Consider the following 19387-nt stretch of genomic DNA (forward strand, 5'->3'; position numbering starts at 1 on the left):
GGGTGCTGGATTGGAGCAGATTGTGATTAGTATTTTTTTTGGTAAGGATGAAGTGTTGAAATGATAGTTATTTGATTTTAACGGATCTCAACCAAAAAATAATTATTTTTTCTGTCACCTTGCGCCTGGATAAGGGAGCAAGAAAATAATGATAAAGAACATTTATTTAGAACAGTGCGCGACTATAATGTATTAAAGAGAACAAAAACTGACTAAAGCCACAGATAACGCTGGAAAAATTGAGGCCTGACTAGACTATTTGTACAAAGTACTCCGAAAGAGAGCTAAGAGGACTAAGTAGAGCCAGGCCTCTTGCAGAACTCTCACCAGCTCACATCAAACTTCTCACGAATGAAGAAGCGCTCGTGCCGTAGTGTTAATAATGAGGGCGTGTTAGCAGGTCACGGTAAAACCTCACCGTCTCCCTTAATTTGAATCCAGGCAGAGTCAGCCATGTTACCCGGCCTATCATTCTATAAAGAAGAAGAAAAAGAGGTAGAAGTAAAAGAAGAAATAGTACCTTACACACCTATACCAGTTTTATACAAATGAAGTTTACCTGGAGTTCAAACTATTATTAGAAGGAAGAAAAATCGAGAAGGTTTGAAATACTAACTATCGTTGTCCATTGGTTGATAACCGCGAAATGAGAGGGGCATGGGTTCGAGACAGGCCCATTAGATATACGGGAACTTTGAAAAATTATATCTCAAAATGGCGGACGTCGATGACCGAGGTTCGGCTGGCGGCGAAGAAGAAGGCAAAGATCTCTGGTATTGAAACATTAAAAACTTGTTTGTCTAGATTACGTTGGTACAGTCCATGATGGTGATGGTTGGCTGTTATTTATGTTCCTTAGGTCGTCGATTTTGAGTGACGTTTCAAGTTCAGCTAGTCGAAAATTACCCTCTAACAAGGCGATTGTGCTGTTAGGTAAGCAGTGCTTTATAGATTGTGACCTTTCACTTCTTGGTTCGTGTTTCGATTCTCTTTTTTTAAACGAGAACATTCTTTTCAGGTAACGATGGCTCGGGGAAAACGACGCTGATTTCAAAGCTTCGAGGTAAAGAAGATGAAATAAGTAAAGGTCACGGACTGGAATACACATATTTGGATGTTCATGATGAGGAGAGAGATGGTATGATCATAATTCAGTTCAGTGTGTAAATACGATGCCATTTGATTTTGGCATGTGTCTGACATTTTGTCTTTTCGTTCTCAATGTAGACAGTACAAGATTAGGGGTATGGATATTGGACGGCGATCCTCTTCACAAAGGTCTTCTGCAATTTGCCATCACACCTAAAAGTATTACTAACACTCTTATCGTTCAAGTTGTGGACATCTCTAGACCATGGACAATTAAGGAATCTTTGCATTCGTGGACAGAAGTTCTTCGGGAACACATTCATTCACTGAAACTACCGCCTAAGGAGTTAAACGAAATGGAGGAACGAAGTAAGTTTTCATTTTAAATAGTAGTAGTGAATATTCTTACTTCGCTTCGAGTCGATACATACGTAGTGGAGTGACTATTTTTTACTTCTGTTTGCATAGCTGGTTAGACTCATGCATATGATAGTTTTTTTAAGTTGTCACTTCTTTTTATCGGTGTTTGTTCGTCGTGATTTAGATTTTCAACAGGACATCGTTCAAATTTTAGACGGCGATCGCTTGATCTCGATATTCACGTATTCACAGTACCCTATCATATACAGGAAGCAATATTGCTTGAAATAAGTGATTTGCAAAATCAATTTGTGTTTCTGTGAAAATAAAATAGAACTGTACAGTTCAATAATCAGGGTAAAGTTATGGCAAATTTTACGACTGACTTTAAAAAATACTAAGATAATGTTTTCATCGAAAGGAATGTTCTTAAATTATTTACGTTTACACCGCTTATTTACTTTTTGCTGCGATGGAAAACCTAATTTGAAGCGTCTCTTGAAATAATCTTGTTGTGATTTTCATTTCAATGCTCTAAAATGAATCGAATGGATTAACAAGGAGGGGGCGAATATCATGTTTAATTTATGAATTTTGAATTTCTGCATAGCAGCATAAGATCACTTCAAAGTTTTCTTGACATGCAAATGTGCAAAAATTTTAGTTTACAATAAATCATTTGTTGCTATGAATGTGGCTGGGAGTGTATCTTCTTATAGTGGTATCCTGTCATTGTTAACAGACAGAAATTATCATTTTAGATAAAGGTTTTGCTATGTAAATAACATAGGATTTTTGGGGAGGAAGAGTGTTACCCTGGTAAAAGTCTTAAAGTTGAAGGTTTTCATGTGTGATCCAGTTGAGAGATAATAAGCATTAAAACTTAGAAATGAGGAATTGGAGAATGGAACAAAATGTAGTTTTATACATAATCTTTGTAGATGCCAATTTGATACTTACCCTATAAGTCAACTTAGACTGATAATGATTTATTTACAAATCAATCTCTAACTATTTTCATAATTAAGGAATTTATTATCATTTAAAACTGCCCTTTGGCTATATTCCTGCCAGCCAAACAATTTTGAAGAATTTCCTGTTAAAAACTATTTCAAACTTCTTGAGAGAATCAGATGTTGTTTTAAGCACTTCCAAAAATGAAATTAAAAAATCTATATGCTAATAGAGTATGCTTGTGAATTTAGCTTTTTGCTCTTTTTCTTCAAAAAGATTGCTGGCATTAGGTGTATCTCAATCATGTTGATACTAATTTTTTTATCAGTAGCAGTGATTTGAGTATTATTTTGTATTATTTTTTAATTTACCTCCAAGTACATTGCAAGGGACTAACTTGCACACTTTCATAAATTGGTATCCAGTTGTTTTGTACCCATGGTTTTTTTCGTGCCCAAATGCTGTCAGTTTGTATTCAAGTATGAGATGGTTCATACCCATATCACTGATCGGTTTATACAGTGTGTACAAGTATTTAAAAGACCAGCCTGTGCATGAGCAGATATCAATTGTTGCATATGACAAGTTAATTATTGCTTAGGGCAAGGTAAGTGTGAAATTTTTGATAGAGAAGTCTATTGTTTATACTTGTGATTTTTTTTTAACAATAAAAGCTTATGTAAGTGTGATATTTTCTTCTCCAATTGTTAACGTGGAAAACATACAGTATTAGTTTGGGCACAAAACTACCAAGCTGGGTACAAAATGACTCAACTGACTGGATGCAAAACGATCTAGCTCTGTACCAAACAACAGTGGGTATGAAATGACCAGTAACCTATAAATTACACTTGTAGTTGTGCGGCAATTTCAAGAGTATGCAGAACCAGACGAAACAACAGAGGACAGGAGAAGATCAGGAATAAAAGATGAAGACAAGGTTCTTCTTCCACTTGATGAAAATGTACTCACAGACAATCTTGGTCTACCTATGGTAGTTGTCGTCACTAAGGTATTTATAGTACTACATTAAGGGTTGCTGTTACAAGAACACGGTATAAAAAGCTGTGCGGCTGTGGCTTTTAGTGAACTGTATTAATAAATACATAAACAGTAAATGTAAAATATGCTGCCATGCTAATTTTTAGGCTCTTATTGCCAAACCCTTTCACTCCTAAGATCCCATCCATTTAGTAATTCTCCATACAACTCTTTTGATATTAACATAGAGCATTTGGTTTGGTATCAAATCCACTAATGTTTCCCTTGTTGATAATTTTCTTGACTGATTACTGCTTAATTGTACTTTACATTTTTCTAATGGTTCTAGTTTGTTTTTTTTTTTCGTTTCAGACTGACTGCATGTCTGCACTTGAAAAGGACAGAGATTATAGAGAGGAGCATTTTGATTTTATTCAACAACACATCAGAAGGCACTGCTTGAAATGTATCCTCATCAACATTACACATTATTTATAAGTAAAATAATCACAATTTGTGTATTAGTTGTATTTGCTCTCAGATACACAGGGTTGTGCAACTCACAATAAGTACTTCTCACTTAATGAGTTTCAGGTCTGTACTGCAATTTACAGACCCGGTTTTTTCCTCTGGGATTTATGGTCCAAGCACATGGCGTGCAAACCAGAAATCTGGGCAGAAACTATGAGCTACATGTATGTGTGGACCAAGAAAACAAGGGCAGTTAGATATTTATTACATCTCTAGGTTCAAGCAGGGGAAGAAGATTCCAATTCAAACAAACTTTTAAATTCAGCTGGCAGTACAGTAAAATACGGCCCACTTAATTGACCAATTGTGGTGCACATGCTAGCTGAATACTCTCTAACGCAAACAAGGGGATTGAATGATCTTGAATTATTTCCCTTATTTTTTATTTTCCTTGACTGATAAAAGATGGTGCTACATTGTTTTACACCTCTGTCAAAGAAAATAAGAACTGCACACTATTACACAGATACTTAGTCCATCAAATATATGGCCTACCATTCAATAGTCCAGCTCTGGTTGTGGATAAGGATTCAGTATTTATGTGAGTATCAAGATTGGTGTCAAGTAGTAATATCTAAACCTTATTCCATGGTTTGACCTGTACATGTATATTCTGCGCAGATGTTTTGTGAGTTGCGTTGTATTTTTCCTAGTCCTGTAGAGGTGAGAAAAACTATGAGCAATGAGAAAAATATCTGCTCAGAAGAATGGATTCAGTATTCCACTATTACAACACTTCCAGTATTGTGGCTTCTATTTTCCGTAATAATCCTGGTGGTCTTGAAGGAACATTAGGTCATTGGCATAAGGGGTGGGCAAAAGATGGAAAGAACATCAAAAAGACAGGCCCAAGAAATGAAAAAAACAATCAAACTATGGATCATTTGATGAGGCCATTTTGTTGCTCCACCTTCCATCTGTATTTTCACCTGGTCTACAGTGTAATACCATGGTGAAAGTTGCATGTTTTGATGCCTTAATATGGTAAAATGGCATAATAGTAAAATGATAAACCATGTGATGTTGCAAAAAATGTCCATTGTCTCTCTTATTTTCATGTGAGAAAAGTTTTATTGTAGCAACCTTGTTATGAGTTGGTCACTAAATAGTGGAGCCTTGATGTTGATGGATGGTTGCTTATTATTTTGAATGACTAATGAGGAGAATATCATTTTTTCATGGTTGCTTCTTAACAATCCAGAGGTTGAAACCATGCAGATGTTGTGTTTACTTGCACTTTGATACTCAAAATGTATTTAAGGATAGGGACACAAACGATTGCTTTGTATATATTTTTTTTTTCAAATTGAAATTGAGAACATTTTGCTCTAGAGTTGCTTCTCACTTTGCATGCAGGAGTGTAGATATAGAGTTTATTTGTTGTGTTAAAAATTGACAATTCAATGTTAAAAGATTAATAAATTAATTAATCAAAAGCTTTTGTGGGCAATGCTAGGAATGGTTCAACTGTAAAAATTAACTTCACCTACGGATATCAGAACATTTCTGTGCAAACAAGGAATGAAACTTTATCACGAAAGAGTCACTACTAATACGGTACTTATATACATGATTGTCACTAAATTACAAAGGTCACAAACATGCAAATTCTCTAATATAGTACATTTAAATTAAGTAGTGCTGTGGGCATTAGCTGGAATGCCCCAGGGGTGTGCACTTTATTTTTCGGGGATGTAAGGAGGGAAATTAAACGCACATATTTTGCAAAACAATGTTGCGTAATTGATCTTTTTTTTCAAGTGAGTCAGAAAAAATAATATTTCTTTATTTTCACAGTCCAGCAGGTTGGGACTCTGTAAAGAAGATAAACATTCTTAGTGAACACTTGAAAAATATCCAGGCTGATGATGCGTTTGATGATCATATTGTTAAACCTCAACTGAGAAAGGTACTGCTTGAAAAATGATTTACACTGTGAAGGAGAACTGTTCTTCACCGGTCTTTTCTTGTCAGTAATGTGGTGAACTTAAGATATGACCAAGAAGGTTATGAAATCGTTGGTTGACTGTAAAACTAGCTTCCAAATACGGTGTATCTTGTATTTTTCAGAAAAATTCCCCTACTTCAAAATATATAGAAACGCTGAAACAATTCTTGAATTCATTCAAATCAATTAATTAATTCCTCTCTTAAGAAAAGAGATTATTTAAGTGAATTCGGTTGAGACAGAAACTTTCGAGGCTTCTTAAATGCACTGCTATAACACTTCAATACACGATTATTTGTAATTATCACATAGTTGGCAACACCCGTGGGCGAGATGAGGCGATTCCTGTGTTCTGATTGGCTACCGGAGCAGGTAACGGGCCCATCTTGCCCGTGTGGGATTACCGTTTTGATCCCGCGCTTGGAAAAGAATTGCTTGGAGCAGAGTTACAAATTTGTAACTTTTGAATTATTTCGGCAATAGAGTCGCAAAAAGTGACAGAAGACAATAAAAAAAAAGAAAGAAATTAAAACATAAACGTGTTTTGTAAGTTTATTGTGGTACAAAAACCGAAAAATACAAGAATTAAAACACAAAGTGATATGAAGGCACGGAAGTGGTTTTGCCTCTCGGAAAATGCTTTATTGACCAAAGCTTGATCGGTCAAGGTGGCCGGATTTAAGTCTCGTTTGACCATGTACATGGCTATGAAGTTTTAATTCAAAGTGCATTTGTCTTTTGTCAGCCAATACAAGACAAAGAAGTTACTGCAGAGGATGAACAAACATTCCTCGCAAAACAACAGGTTGGTTTGAAGTGATTATTTTGAAGATTAAATGTTATCGTTATACTATAGGTACAGCATTCCAGAGTCCATTGTCCAACTGTGGAATACCTACATATGCATTCAATTTTCCACCGCAGCTGGTCGTAATTTTGGATCGTAAAGGAATAAATGTGTTTCCACTTTAGATCTTCTGTAAATCCTCGCTTACTAAATTATTCCCAAATCGTTGGCTAGAGATGGCGACATTTGCGCACGCACAGTTAGTCCTTGTAATTTTCCTAAACCTTTTGTGGTTACAGAGTGAAAGAAAAGAATAATTAAAAAAAAAAAACGTAAGTTATAGTTGTGAAAGTCTAATAAATCTAAAACACACGTAAATAGACCATCGCACGTGATCACTCGTCTTTACACAGGGGAAGAGGGGATGGGAAACACACACACTGAGTGTTTTTGCCGTCAGAGGTGGCGCTTTTTCAAGGATTTAAGGCACCCAAATATCGCAGAATTGTTAGTTTTGTGTCAACATTTTAATATTTGTTATGTGTCTCTTCTTCCCTACACAGCAATTGCTTCAAAAGATGCCTGCTACTGTGTCATCTGGCATCGCTAGACCACAACCGGTCAGTACTGTTATGTCTCTCATATATCGGATTGTGCCTCAATTGGGATAATATTACAATAACTTGAAAACTTCCTATTTCCTTTGAAAGTCCTTGATTATATTTTGGCCATACAATTTACGATTTGACGACCCGAGAGGGATTGTTTGAAGAAATCCAAGTTTGGGGATACAAACAAATCTTTTTTAAAAAAGTTAATCGCCAGGTGGGCAGAAAAGGGATTTTTCTGCAGTGGTATTCAAGGAAATCTTTGAATCTCTCTCTCTTTTTTTATTTTTTTCTCTATTTTTAAAATTTATCCAACAACAAAGAAAACAAAACCTCGTGTAAACTGTAGAATATTGCTTCACCAACTAGATGTCTAAACCGTTAACCTACTGCTCGCGAAAACTTTGGTTCCTTTGTTTAGGACATATCTAAGCCCCGTGCTCCAGCGAGCCCTAGTGGCAGGATAACTTCAGACAGAAGGCCTTCAGGTGGAGCAATCTCCGCTTCGCCCAGAGGAGCAAAGGTAGATTAGCCTTAAGCGTAACCACTTCGTTTTTTTTCAAAGTCCAAGTTTATAATTTGTGATTCTTAATCCTTCGCCGTAAAGAAACAGTTCATGTTGATCCCTGTAAGAAAGTCGTTGATGTAAACTTTGGCTTAAAGGCAGATTTTGAAATATAGATTGAGAGCGTAGGTTTTGTCAGATACTTTGATCCCGCAAAAAGAGAGAAAATTGCATGTTACCGAGTGTCAGACTTCGCATCGTGTTTGTAACAACAAATCAACGTAACCTAAGTTTGCTGACAACACAACTGAGAATTGCTCAAAACCTGTTACGAAGACAACTGGATGGTGACCTCGTGCTTTGTTATATTTTGATGGACCTCAGCTTCAGTCTAGTTAGGAAGCTAAAGGAAAAGAAAAGAAAAAACACCAGGCTATCATCCAGCCGTGGATGATAGGTTATCAACGTATATATACAGGTATTGAAGGCATTGTCTGTGTGGCAGGTCGAAGGTGGAAAACCAGGCGCAGGTGCGGGCACCAGTGAAGGAGTACTGGCCAATTTCTTCAACTCGTTACTCAACAAGAAGAGCGGGACTGGTGTTGCCATGGGACGAGGCGGAACAGCTGTCAGAAGTGATGCTGCTGCCGAGTTAGATCGTATGAACAGAGCCAAGAAAATGGTCTCCCCAGGAAACGCGGCTAACGACACGACAGAATCATCGTAGGTGTGGCAATTAGTTTAATAAGTTGTAGAGGATGTACAACAGACTTTTGTGACGTGCGTTCGGATTAAGCGCTTTCATGAAATTTATTTTGTATAAAGCTAGGCTCTTATAATTTGGTGTAGGATATGATAGTTTGGAGAAAAGAAAAGTAGAAAGATGTACGTTGTATTCGACACAAAGATATGGGGAGAACTTTTAAAACACAATGGAAGCTGTGAATTGTGCCCAAAGTCCGTTTTTAAATGGTAAAAGCAGAAGTTGGAAAGTAACTGTTAAGTTACCGAGTGAAAACAGCGTTTGTTGTCAATAGAAAAGTGATGAATGGCGAATGGAAATGTAGTGCATACTGATGAAAAAAAATTATAGTTTTGTCTTGGTGTAGACTTTAGACAAATATGTTGTTGATCCTCGAAGGCGTCAGACTCATCGAGCTTGGGGTCGTTTTTGGAAGGTCAATTCCTGAAAAGTTATCGGGGTTTTAAAGGTCTCAAAATGTGGAGAACACGAAATATAAATTTTATAAGCCGATGAAAGTTTATCTAAGGCTTTTTTTCATCAGTGACAAATTATCACCCGTAAACTCTCGTTAATTACGATTTTAGATACTTTTCCAAGATATGTGTCAACAGTAAGTGTGTACCAACAAAAAGAGTATCGATAAATTATTTCTAATTCGGAGTACGTTCACTAGAAGGTGAGCATGTCCAGAAACGTAAATAACTGTCAGCTAAATTCGCTCAGGACCCGCTGCTAATGAATGACCTATTATCTTGTGGATGGTTGTGGGAGATAAGAACTCTTCTCTTGCAAGTCCGTTTCACTTGTAGTTTGTTGGGTAAATTAGGATTCTGACTTCGGCATTCCCTGTTTCACGCAGCAAAAGCGGGGCGAGCGAGGAAAAAACACGAGAAGGAGGGGTGTGGGGCATAAGAGAGCGACCGAACGACTTCCCTTTAAGTATTTCTTTCGGTATGACAGATCCTGTCATACTCTCTTACTGGTAAATTTTGTCACGTAACGTCATTACATCGCCAAGTGAGTCGTTCAATTCATCCACTGAGAAGAAACGTGCCCTCCTCATGCGCGTGATCGAAATGTTTCTTTTCCCCACCCGTTTTTTTGCTTATCTCCGCTGATCAAGAACATATGACATGAACATTGTAAATGTCAAGATCATGAGACATATTGCAGAAAAATCCTCCCAAATCTTATTGTAAATTATTCTTTAATATTTTTTATTCCGCAACAAGGAAACAAATTAGGATGATGATTTTGGAGTAAGTCGCAAAGAACTTACCAATTGGAAATATGTCTGGCATATTTGAGGAACTTAAATTGATCGCTCTCGAACTATGACAGATAGTTTTTTGTTCGTCCATTGTTGCAGTAATTCAGAGTCTATTTTGTAACTTAATTTCCTTGTGTTTGTGGTGACAAAGCTGTTTTTTATTCAATGTTTACTTTGTTAACAAGGAAACAAATTAGTTTAATCTGTTTCTATCCTCTGAAAGCTGTCCATAACCTTTTTTCAGTAATGATAAATATTGTCTTGTTCTTGTAATTCGTTTAACACTTGAAAACTTTCGTCTTGGGGCTTATGATTTCGATTTGTGACGACCAATACCACTGGAAGAAAGCCTAGATTTTTCCAGAATTCAATTTGTGCTGCGCGATTCTCTTTGAGATATTAGAAACATCACTTTCTTCATCTGTTCTTTGATTCTTTGACATTCACGTTGACATTTGCTTTGATCTAGTTTCGTTGATAGAATTAATGGTTAGATTAAGCAATAGCAAGTTCGTAATAGTCTGCCCTGGGCCTGAAGAGTTCTTCTGGCAAAAAATCTTGCCATGATGATTTTGTTTACTTGGTTTTACTATCCTGTTGGCGCAGCCTCAGTTGAGTGTCGAAGAACCAAAACCAAGGTAATTCCAGGGATCAATCAGAACAAAGGTTTACATTATCAATTGCCAATGAGAACTCAAAGTGAAAATAACCAATCACGTGTTTCGCATATGATTGGTTAAGAGGATGGCACTAGATTTCTGGACCAATCACAAACCAAATCATACTGGATTACTTTCGACACTCAGTTGGCAGTAGGCCATTTAACAGTTGTATGCTTAGTTGCCAAGCCTTTGATTTGGAGTGAGGCTGAAGGTGACTGGTTGTGATAGAGACCAATATCTAGTTAGCATGGTAACAAAGTAATTTACATTTGAAAAGCAGCAACGTTTGCATCATCACGAGGTCACTCTAAGCCTCATTTCTGTTCAAAGCTTTGGCAACCAAGCACGCCACTGTAAAATGGACTAATACTGTAATTCCCCAACGATTTGGAGACTATATTGTCTTCAATTTTGGAGGTGAGACGAAAGGTAGTCGATGGTTTTACGACTCGTCAGCCCAATTTAAATCTGTAAAATGGTATTTTCCATTCAAGATGCAATTTGATATGTAAATTTTCTAGGTATTTTTGATAGTGGTGTTGGTCGCCATACTACCTTTAGTGAAGAAATGGCAAAGAACGTAGGTTCCTAAGTTTATCCTTTAATTCAATCATTTCTTGGCTTAAATTAACTTTTGGACAACTTTCCTTGACCTTTTTTAATCCCAAAAAATGGAGCTCTTTGAAGTTGTTTTCCTGAGAACAGTTGTCATCCCAGTGGTGAATGTTAGGTAAGCTATTTATTGTGCTGTCCGTGTACAGTGTCTGTTAAATCTATCCAAAAGTAAATACCAGATATAAGCTGTAAGATTATCCATAATAAACCTTGTTAAACGTTCTCAGGTTCTCCGCTGGTGTGATTCGTTGGCTGTAAATAGTTCCATTTCACCTTGTTATTAATCTGGTTTTGATTTCACGACTATCGGTCGAAAAGCGCTCTTTGAACAGAATTGCTGCGACAACTTAGTTGAAATCAAGACGACTATCAATTTGTAGGTGTGCGCTGACGACTATCAGTTTGTAGGTGTGCACTTAGGGCCCATTTATATGGCCTCGGGTAGCCGAGACAAGTACGCCGACCAAGCTAACCTTTCACTTATTTCTTTGAAAAACTTTAACTACCGTTGACTATAAAAATGGCGAGTTCGTCTCGAGGGGGCGGAACACCTGGAAGGGTGAATTGTCTCGCCACAGCAGATAGGGTAACCCTGTCAAGTGGGACAGCTTTTTCTCCTCTAAACACTTCGCAGTTTCCTCACGCGAAAAACACATCGTAATACAGGTCCTCGTGAACTGGGTTAAGGAGGCCTCTGAGGTACGATGCCCTTCCAGTTTTGAATTTTCGAGGTGTTTGCGGTGGTTTGCCCTTGTATTGTTTGTTTTCGATGATTTTGGTTCTTAGCCGACAGGGAGGTCTTAAAACTGCCCTAAATTTACATTGAGAGAGTTGAAAAAAGTCCGTGGCTTTCATTTTCTACTGAAAAAATGTGGGAATGTTGCTACTACCTCACTACTGATTATATGTCATGAATGGCTGAAGTAAAAAAGCTTATCAGGTCGGTGTCTTCTCGATAAAGCCCTAACGTTTTAGCGATTTGTAGTTTCGTAGTTATTTCGTCGGAGAACTTTTACTTTCGTTAAGGCATTTTCAAAACGGATTGTTTGAGGCGACCATACACTGTCCTCGTTGTCACGATTGAATAGGGAAGAAAAAGACGCATTATTTAAGTTTACCGTGATTGTAGATTGTATCACAAACAGTTTTCCAACCGGTCTTCGTGAGCATGTCGGTACAATGGCCAGCAGTTTTATCGTCTGTCACGTGGTTTTTCACGATACTTCTGACGCGTACACAATATGAAGAAAACCTCTAATTTATTTCCATTTTGTTTAACCTTGACCATAGTTATGTTCCAAGCAAGCCCATTGCTGGAGGTCGTTCACAAATGACATACCAAAACAAATATGTTTGAATACACAAATGCGTGGCGACTTGTCAAACTGAGTCGCATGTTTAGTCCAAACTTCGTCTGGTACGTTGTTAATACTTTTTATTTTAGCTCAAACTTACCGATAACGAAACGAATGGCAAGCCTATTGTACAGGTCTCCTGCTTCTTTTAATTTAACATTCTTCCCGAAAATATTGTACAGAGTGTTCAGAAAACGAATCAACACAACTTAAGAAGGGAGGGGTGCGGCTATTCCGCGCGTCCCCACCCCTGAAACCAGTACATCTGGTTTTCCCCTCCTGAATCAAACTAATGCAGTCACCTAAATGACTTGGGTCTCAATTGGTACATTCTTTATCAAATAAAGTTAAACTTCAATATACATACATATTGACACAAAGTGCTCGGACGCCGCTCACTCATGTGGGTTTTGCTGCTGAATGCGAAAATTTGCTTAACAAGTAAGCATGCTTTTTTTTTGTTAACGAGAATGTTTTGCAAAGTGATGAACACCGAAGCTAAAGTGCCTCAGGAAAATCGAGTTGCTGTTGAAGTAACGTAGTAACGTAGAAGTTTTAAGTTAATTTTGTTATTCTACAGTCTGTGCTTATTCCTTTGAGGACCGTTTGTCTTTTGTTGCCCTCTTCTTCTTTCGTCGACGTCGTCGCTTGCCTCCATCTTTCAATACGTCCACGGCGTTTGCTTCATCCGGAATGCACTCGTACCAGATTTTTAAATACTTGTACACGTTACCGCAAGTGTCGTCGTCGAAGAAAATGTTTGAAGCCACCACTTCACAGGCTTGTTCGTTTTTACACTGTCCATTTACTTTTTTCAAAGTGTTTTCTGACGTTGTTTCGCACAGTCTGTCGGATGTGAGCCCTGCTGGAATCTTGGGACACGTCACGTGGTCGTCACGACCCCAGAATGCCTTGGTGATCTTGATGAGTTCGTATTGTTTGCATTGTACCCATCCCTTCTCGCCTTCGCAGATTACAGTGAAGTTCTATGAGACAAGATGAACAGTTTAAGTTAGAACCTTTGAGTTGGCTAAGAATTGGTGTTAAAGGGTAGTTGGACAGAGATGCTAAACATTCTAAGCACTTCAAAGGTGGATCAAATTCTTTTAAATATTGAACGTAGATTTGCCAAATGGCCACTGCCACGGTGATTGGTTGGAAACTGTAGGGAAAGCCGAATACATTTCGTAGGTGATTTGTGATCATTTCAGCTTACCGGCATGATTGGTTCAGGACCAGCAGGACCCATAGGTCCTTGCGCTCCAGGTAGACCGGGGGCACCGGGAAGACCAGCAGCACCAGGGGCTCCCTGCTCTCCGGGGTCTCCCTTTTCTCCAGGTATTCCGGGAGGTCCAGGTGGTCCTGGTGGCCCGGATGTACCTGTTGCTCCAGGGGCACCATCTTCACCCACATGACCGGGTGTTCCGGCAGGACCGGCTAATCCCGGAGGTCCAGGATCTCCGGGAGGGCCTGGAGGCCCTGGGGGTCCTGGTGGACCGTTGAGGCCTTTCAAGAAGAAGCCGAGGGTAAGGTTTTGTTCGAGCAACTGACTGACCATGAGCTGGTCAAGGAACGGTTGCGTTATACGGTCGCCGATCTTCGGCCAATCGGGTAGGATTTGCTGTGAGTACTGTGAGAAGTAAACGTAGAAGTTAATTAGTGCTTGATACTTATAGAAATGGCAGCTATCTAGATCGCATAGTAGAATTAGTCAAGTGATCGTAGACTCCGAATTACACGTCAAACAGTTGAATATCCGATTGATCATTTAACCTAAGAAAAAACCTACGAAGTTCAATGAGGTGAATGTACGAGAAAACTTTACTGATTTTTCAAGCGACTGACTTACGGGAGAAAGCTGGACCTCGAGGTATAAACATAAAATAGATGCTTCGTTTGTGACCAACATTCGATTATGTTATTCATCTAATTGTTAGATTTTATTCTCAGCAAAGAAGAAAGTCAACCCTCTTCTCGCCGCAGTTCAGCGGCAGCTAACTTATTCTTCCTCCGATACACCTCAAGAGCGATCGCTTATATTCCGGTACTCACACGTGACTTGTTCTGGAACATTTTTTTTTTTTTCGAAAAAAATTTTGACAAGTATAGAAGACATTTTTGCTCGAGAGTTGAATTACTGGCTTACTTTCCCCCTCTGTTCAACGTTGTAACAAAAGAGAGGTTGAAAAGATAGCATTGCGTCAAATCATACTTAAAATTTTTTTAGCTGACTTGTTTAATTTCACCAAATGTTTTGCTATAATTGATATGTAAAAAACGATAGCAACAACCTGCTATAATCCCTAACAAGAAATCACATCACTGCTTTGAGACGTTTTGTTCACAATTTGAAAATAGTTCATTCCTAAGAATTTTAAGTATAGTGACGATGGTCACTCCATAGTAGTCTTTGGTCTTCTTGCCTTAGCTTTATTTACAGTCCTCTGACATTTTCACACATTACAAAAAAATCTATCTCACCTTCTCTTATAGTGAATATACGAAATGTAGTTTAATTTATGAATCGTTCCACATGGACTGAATTTAAAAGGTAAATGTTTCATTCAGAATTTTTAACACTTCAGAATAAGGCCGTCAGCACCAGGTTTTCATCACATTTTCGACACATTTCTAAGTGAAACGGCACTGGGATAAAAGACTTGTATTCTAGGAGCTATTTTCTTGATATGTAAAAGCAATAAGGAAAAACAAAATGTTGAAGATTAAGATCTAGCACTTTTCACTCCGCGAATGGAAAATGCTACACTAAAATAAGCCGTGAGGAACATGGTGTTCCCCAACCCTGCGCAATTTCCGTAAAAGGAATTATATTCTTACAGATGTTTCAATTTCTAACTTTCCCATTTTCGTATGTTACGTTTTGTAACTCTGCAAATGAAAGCTAACTCGGAAGTTGACTTAAGTATTAGTGTTATAATTTTTTGTGTTAACCGAGTCATACGCTAAATTATTTAGCATTTTAGTGTGGTAAAGGAAAGTTTTTAGGGAACATCTTTGTTTCATAAGTGTCAGATAGGTTTTGATGCTTTGTTGCCTGTCGTGAGGCACAGGGTAGTTATTCCTAAGAATAATTATTCCAAGACATTTATATGTCAAAAACTATCCTCCTTTCCACAAGAAAGGAATAAAAGATGTTTTGAAAACGTAAACACCCTCACCTTACAAAAAAAAAAAAAACAGTCCATAAAACACTGGCTTAATGTTTGTTCAAGAAGAGTAATACGATTTATTGCAGATCTCGAGTAGTTACGACTGTCAAACATTCTAAACGCGAGCATACTCTGCGCAGAATTATATTCCTAACGATGTAAAGTGCTTGTTTTGGTCTCGCTAAGAAAATAAAACGCAATGTGGATACAAAAAAAAAAAAAGTTTTTGACGTTTACTGGGCAACCATTAGCTTTACTGGTGGTACCTGCCCATTGTTTACATCAGGCAAATGTTATGCATCGACAAGCAAGTGTCAAAAAGCTCCAAAATTATACGATCTAATAAAAAAATTGAAAAATGGAATGAAATCGAAAGTGTTTTTTCACATTTTGAATGTTTTAGAAACATGTACTTGTGCCATAACGTTGTAGGACAAAGTTTTTACCACGGTAACGAATGAGAGTTGGAAGACTTGGTTGAGACCGAAGCATGTTTAGCTCATGTGCGGAGTTTTATACGGCTTTTCAGTAGAGACAAGAAGATCGATCGTGTTGAAAGCTTTGCGAAACTAAATAATGAGGAGAGTAACGCAAGAACTTTTGTGTTTATAATGAGTGATTGTGATGCTAGGTCGGTCACCTAACTGGTATTCTGTCCGCTCTACTTCCTCTATTGCGTTCGACATTTTTTGCACACAAGCTTTAGTCATAACATTCGCAAAAAAAGGACGAAATTTTATCAGTTTGTAAGTTAATCTACCGTAAGATTGTTGAATTCACAGTTGTATAACTAGGGGAACAAAACACCTCGAACCACCGAAAAACGACCTGTCCCTCGTCTAAGATAATCCAATGGCGCGTATCAATAATACGTATTGAGACTTCTCGGGAATAACGGAGAAAATAATCTTCACCTACCGTAGATTCTAGCCATAGTAGGCCCGCAAATAAGGCAAGAAGGCAGCCTATGCCTCCTCTGAGCCCCATAACCTGGAAGTGAAATGAACAAGAGAACAAGTGATCAGTGATTCTCGAACACCCTGATTTGTTATTAATTATTACTGAGTTGTGATTCATCTCATCGGCAAAGTATCTTGGGCGCCAAAATCTTTACCTCAAGTTTTTTAACTCAATGGGATTTAAAAACGTCTTTTTGAAACTCTCTCTTGTTTTTAGTAAAGTAAAGATTTACTGGTTGTATCACTAAAGTTGTAAATGATTGCGACTTAAACGCACAGTCGACCAAGCGTTCAGTTACTAAACTTACCGCTGTAGAACTGAAAAACTTTGGGACGAAATTTCAAGTCTAAAGGAGTATTAATATAAATAATATTGTCTAAAGTAAGTGTACATTTCCCGTCCATAGTTCGTTAAGTTGAGGAAGAAGGTAACACATCCTTGATCCTTCGATCAAGGTATGACTCGGGCAAGTAATGTCAAACGCCATCATAATAATATTTTTCTCGTTAGCTAAATCCCCCTGTTTAAAAGAGAAAGGCAATATGAAATAGAAGGTTGATCAACTCGAACCCCAGGGAAATTAGTTCAAGCTAAGTCAACCTGCGCTGCCCACATCCTTCTGCAAAGTCTATCGTTATAACAAAACCAAGAGTTCTCCTGCTCCGTCGATAATTTAGTCGGCGAAGATAATAAACCTCATCCAAACAGACGACTTAATTCATCCAGACTACGATTGACTCTCTTGCTCTGAAGTCCCATCTGTTTGGATGAGGTCCATTCCTCTATCGACGTCAGACTTGTTAAAAAACTGCAGCGTATCATGAACAGAAAACAAGACAAAATGTCCGCGGAGAAGAAATGGCGTTTCGTAAATAACGAAGCTGGTTTACCAGTGTTAAATCCCTGTCCCGTGTGGTTAGAGTAACACAGTGCTAACTCCTTCAGTGCTCCAGTTCAACCCCAAAAATGTTTACCAATCAGTCCAAGACTAACCTGTGACAAAGCTTTTTGTTTCCGATGGAAAAATAAGCCCTGTCAGTTGCCGTTACCGTGAGGTCTGAAAATGGCTCTGGTCTCAAATGTTTCAATACTGGCGCTCGGGGAGCTTTCGCGCATGTGTGTTGCCGGCGTCCAACCACCTTCCCGTGCTTGACGTGGCATTACAAAGGAGGAAATTTTATTTGGCATGACGTAATGCAAGCTTAACATGCTTATGCTTTGACGGGCCAATCAGCGCGCGCCTTGGAGCTGCCCGTGGAGTGAAACAATGGCTCAGTCATGAACCAAATCGACTCTTAGGTAATATTGATATAATTGGATTGCTATTTAATAATAAAACAAAACCTCTACTGAACTGTCAGGTGCGAGTAACAGGAGACCAGTGATTTAGGACATGTTTTGGCGCCTGGTGACCAATCACAGGCGAGGTTAAGTGTCAAGATTTGTAAAGAACACAAGAAGTTTTGACATCACTGCGCAGGTGGCGTGCAATCAGCAAAACTGTTTTCTCGATTTTTCAGCGATCTAATTTGGGAGGTTTGTCTGATTTTCTGCAGGAATTCTGATTGAGATGTCATATTCCTTTTAAATGACGGCTTGTCTGCGATATATTTATTATAAGGGAGGTTGGGATGACAAAGTTAATGGCCTTTTCATCTACAAAAGCTCTCCGTTTGAAAAATGACTCATCTGTGTAGTTTGTTTTGACGGATCAATTGCTCCACTGAAGATTCAATGGGCAAATAATAAATTGTTTTCAATTCGTCTGTCTTGCTCTCCACGCTCGATATAAAATGATGCCTTTGAACGTATGATCGCTTAGCTAGCAAAATTCGGAAACGATTATTCACCAACCATATCTGTTTAGAAAAGAAATGATGTTCATTTTGTAGTGAATGCTTGATATTACTAATCATTGCGTGCCACTGATAAACGACACCCTCCTACCGTAAATATATAAATGTTCCTTTATGAAACTTTCTATATAGAGTTTGTGAGGGTCTCCCCGAAGAAAGACAACTATTCACTAGTGGTTAATTTTTTTTGTAACGTCTGGAGGTTATCATGCCGAAGAAACATTGCTGTTCGCTCAAGGGATCACTGAAGGGATTCGGTCATTTCATAATTACACATCTTCGCCCAAGGTATATAAAGCGTGCTGTGGCGTGTAGTAATACATCCTGTCTTGACCCTTTAGTGAGCCGTGTAGTTTTCGTGGTGGACTCGCGGCTGCGTATCGTAACGTGAAAGTCTGAACTCTGCAGTAATAAATAAGTTTTATTTCATTCTGTCCTTAATTGTTTAGCTTTTCATGCCAAAGAAATTTTTGCTAACTTCAACTCTCGACTAGAAATGATGATGTTCAAACATAACTTAGTTGCATTGCACATTTGTTGACAATACCCGTGGAGTTGCTAAGTGCCCTAGAAAATAAGTAAATCGTGTTGAGGTTATAATTCTAGCACCTGTTAGAAGGTCGAGTCAGTTGCTCCAGCTAGCCTGGGTCACTGTTGCATATCCGGGTGAACTGAACCTATGAAATGTCAGTTCAGTTGAGACAGGGTGCACAATGGCTGAATATGGGCCTTCTCTTTTTAACTTAAAAAATCCAGAAAAGAAATCTACCCCTTTTTATGTAAAATATGTTTTCTTATCACCCGAATTGACTGTTCCGTCCAAAACTTCCTCAACAATATTATAACATCCTCATTATCAACCTTTCTATCTTATCAGTACTTTTTTTTTCACCGATTGACGAATGTATGTCGCTCCACTTCTCCAAAAAACGTCTTCGAATATCTCATGTAACGTTTCTTTTTCCCCGAATACTTTGCTCTTAGTCATCTT

General features: G+C 38.2%; 2 protein-coding genes across 3 annotated transcripts; one reads left to right on the plus strand and one right to left on the minus strand.

Annotated features, from left to right (window-relative positions):
- The first annotated feature begins 707 nt into the window (after nucleotides 1–707).
- Nucleotides 708–11277, plus strand: LOC131795548 (cytoplasmic dynein 1 light intermediate chain 1). Its single transcript, XM_059113129.2, has 12 exons — nucleotides 708–773; nucleotides 860–933; nucleotides 1019–1138; nucleotides 1228–1458; nucleotides 3261–3415; nucleotides 3757–3850; nucleotides 4321–4456; nucleotides 5713–5824; nucleotides 6609–6668; nucleotides 7214–7270; nucleotides 7680–7781; nucleotides 8269–11277. The coding sequence occupies exons 1-12, from the start codon at nucleotides 715–717 to the stop codon at nucleotides 8488–8490; spliced, it is 1422 nt and encodes a 473-aa protein (XP_058969112.2). The 5' UTR covers nucleotides 708–714; the 3' UTR covers nucleotides 8491–11277.
- Nucleotides 11278–12297: 1020 nt separating this feature from the next.
- Nucleotides 12298–17670, minus strand: LOC131795549 (uncharacterized). 2 transcript variants are annotated; one of them, XM_059113130.2, is made up of 4 exons: nucleotides 17534–17670; nucleotides 16499–16570; nucleotides 13627–14040; nucleotides 12298–13396 (listed from the first exon to the last, which is right to left on the minus strand). In XM_059113130.2, exons 2-4 carry the CDS (start codon nucleotides 16565–16567, stop codon nucleotides 12998–13000), a joined length of 882 nt encoding a protein of 293 aa, XP_058969113.1. In that variant the 5' UTR covers nucleotides 16568–16570; nucleotides 17534–17670; the 3' UTR covers nucleotides 12298–12997. The 2 variants fall into 2 exon arrangements, with proteins under 2 accessions (XP_058969113.1, XP_058969115.1); XM_059113132.2 differs by having other exon boundaries at nucleotides 17431–17608.
- Between the last annotated feature and the right edge of the window lie 1717 nt (nucleotides 17671–19387).

This window comes from Pocillopora verrucosa, chromosome 3, assembly GCF_036669915.1.
Source record: "Pocillopora verrucosa isolate sample1 chromosome 3, ASM3666991v2, whole genome shotgun sequence".
Classification (NCBI taxonomy): domain Eukaryota; kingdom Metazoa; phylum Cnidaria; class Anthozoa; order Scleractinia; family Pocilloporidae; genus Pocillopora; species Pocillopora verrucosa.

What these genes read in the sequence shown, in the direction of transcription:
- LOC131795548 (XM_059113129.2), top strand. Translation starts at nt 715, where the DNA reads ATGGCGGACGTCGATGACCGAGGTTCGGCTGGCGGCGAAGAAGAAGGC. An exon ending in CAAGGCGATTGTGCTGTTAG is followed by an intron (nt 934 to 1,018) that starts GTAAGCAGTGCT and finishes CATTCTTTTCAG; the next exon opens with GTAACGATGGCTCGGGGAAA. An exon ending in AAACGAAATGGAGGAACGAA is followed by an intron (nt 1,459 to 3,260) that starts GTAAGTTTTCAT and finishes TTACACTTGTAG; the next exon opens with TTGTGCGGCAATTTCAAGAG.
- LOC131795549 (XM_059113130.2), bottom strand. Translation starts at nt 16,567, where the DNA reads ATGGGGCTCAGAGGAGGCATAGGCTGCCTTCTTGCCTTATTTGCGGGC. An exon ending in TACTATGGCTAGAATCTACG is followed by an intron (nt 14,041 to 16,498) that starts GTAGGTGAAGAT and finishes TACTTCTCACAG; the next exon opens with TACTCACAGCAAATCCTACC. An exon ending in GTCCTGAACCAATCATGCCG is followed by an intron (nt 13,397 to 13,626) that starts GTAAGCTGAAAT and finishes CTTGTCTCATAG; the next exon opens with AACTTCACTGTAATCTGCGA.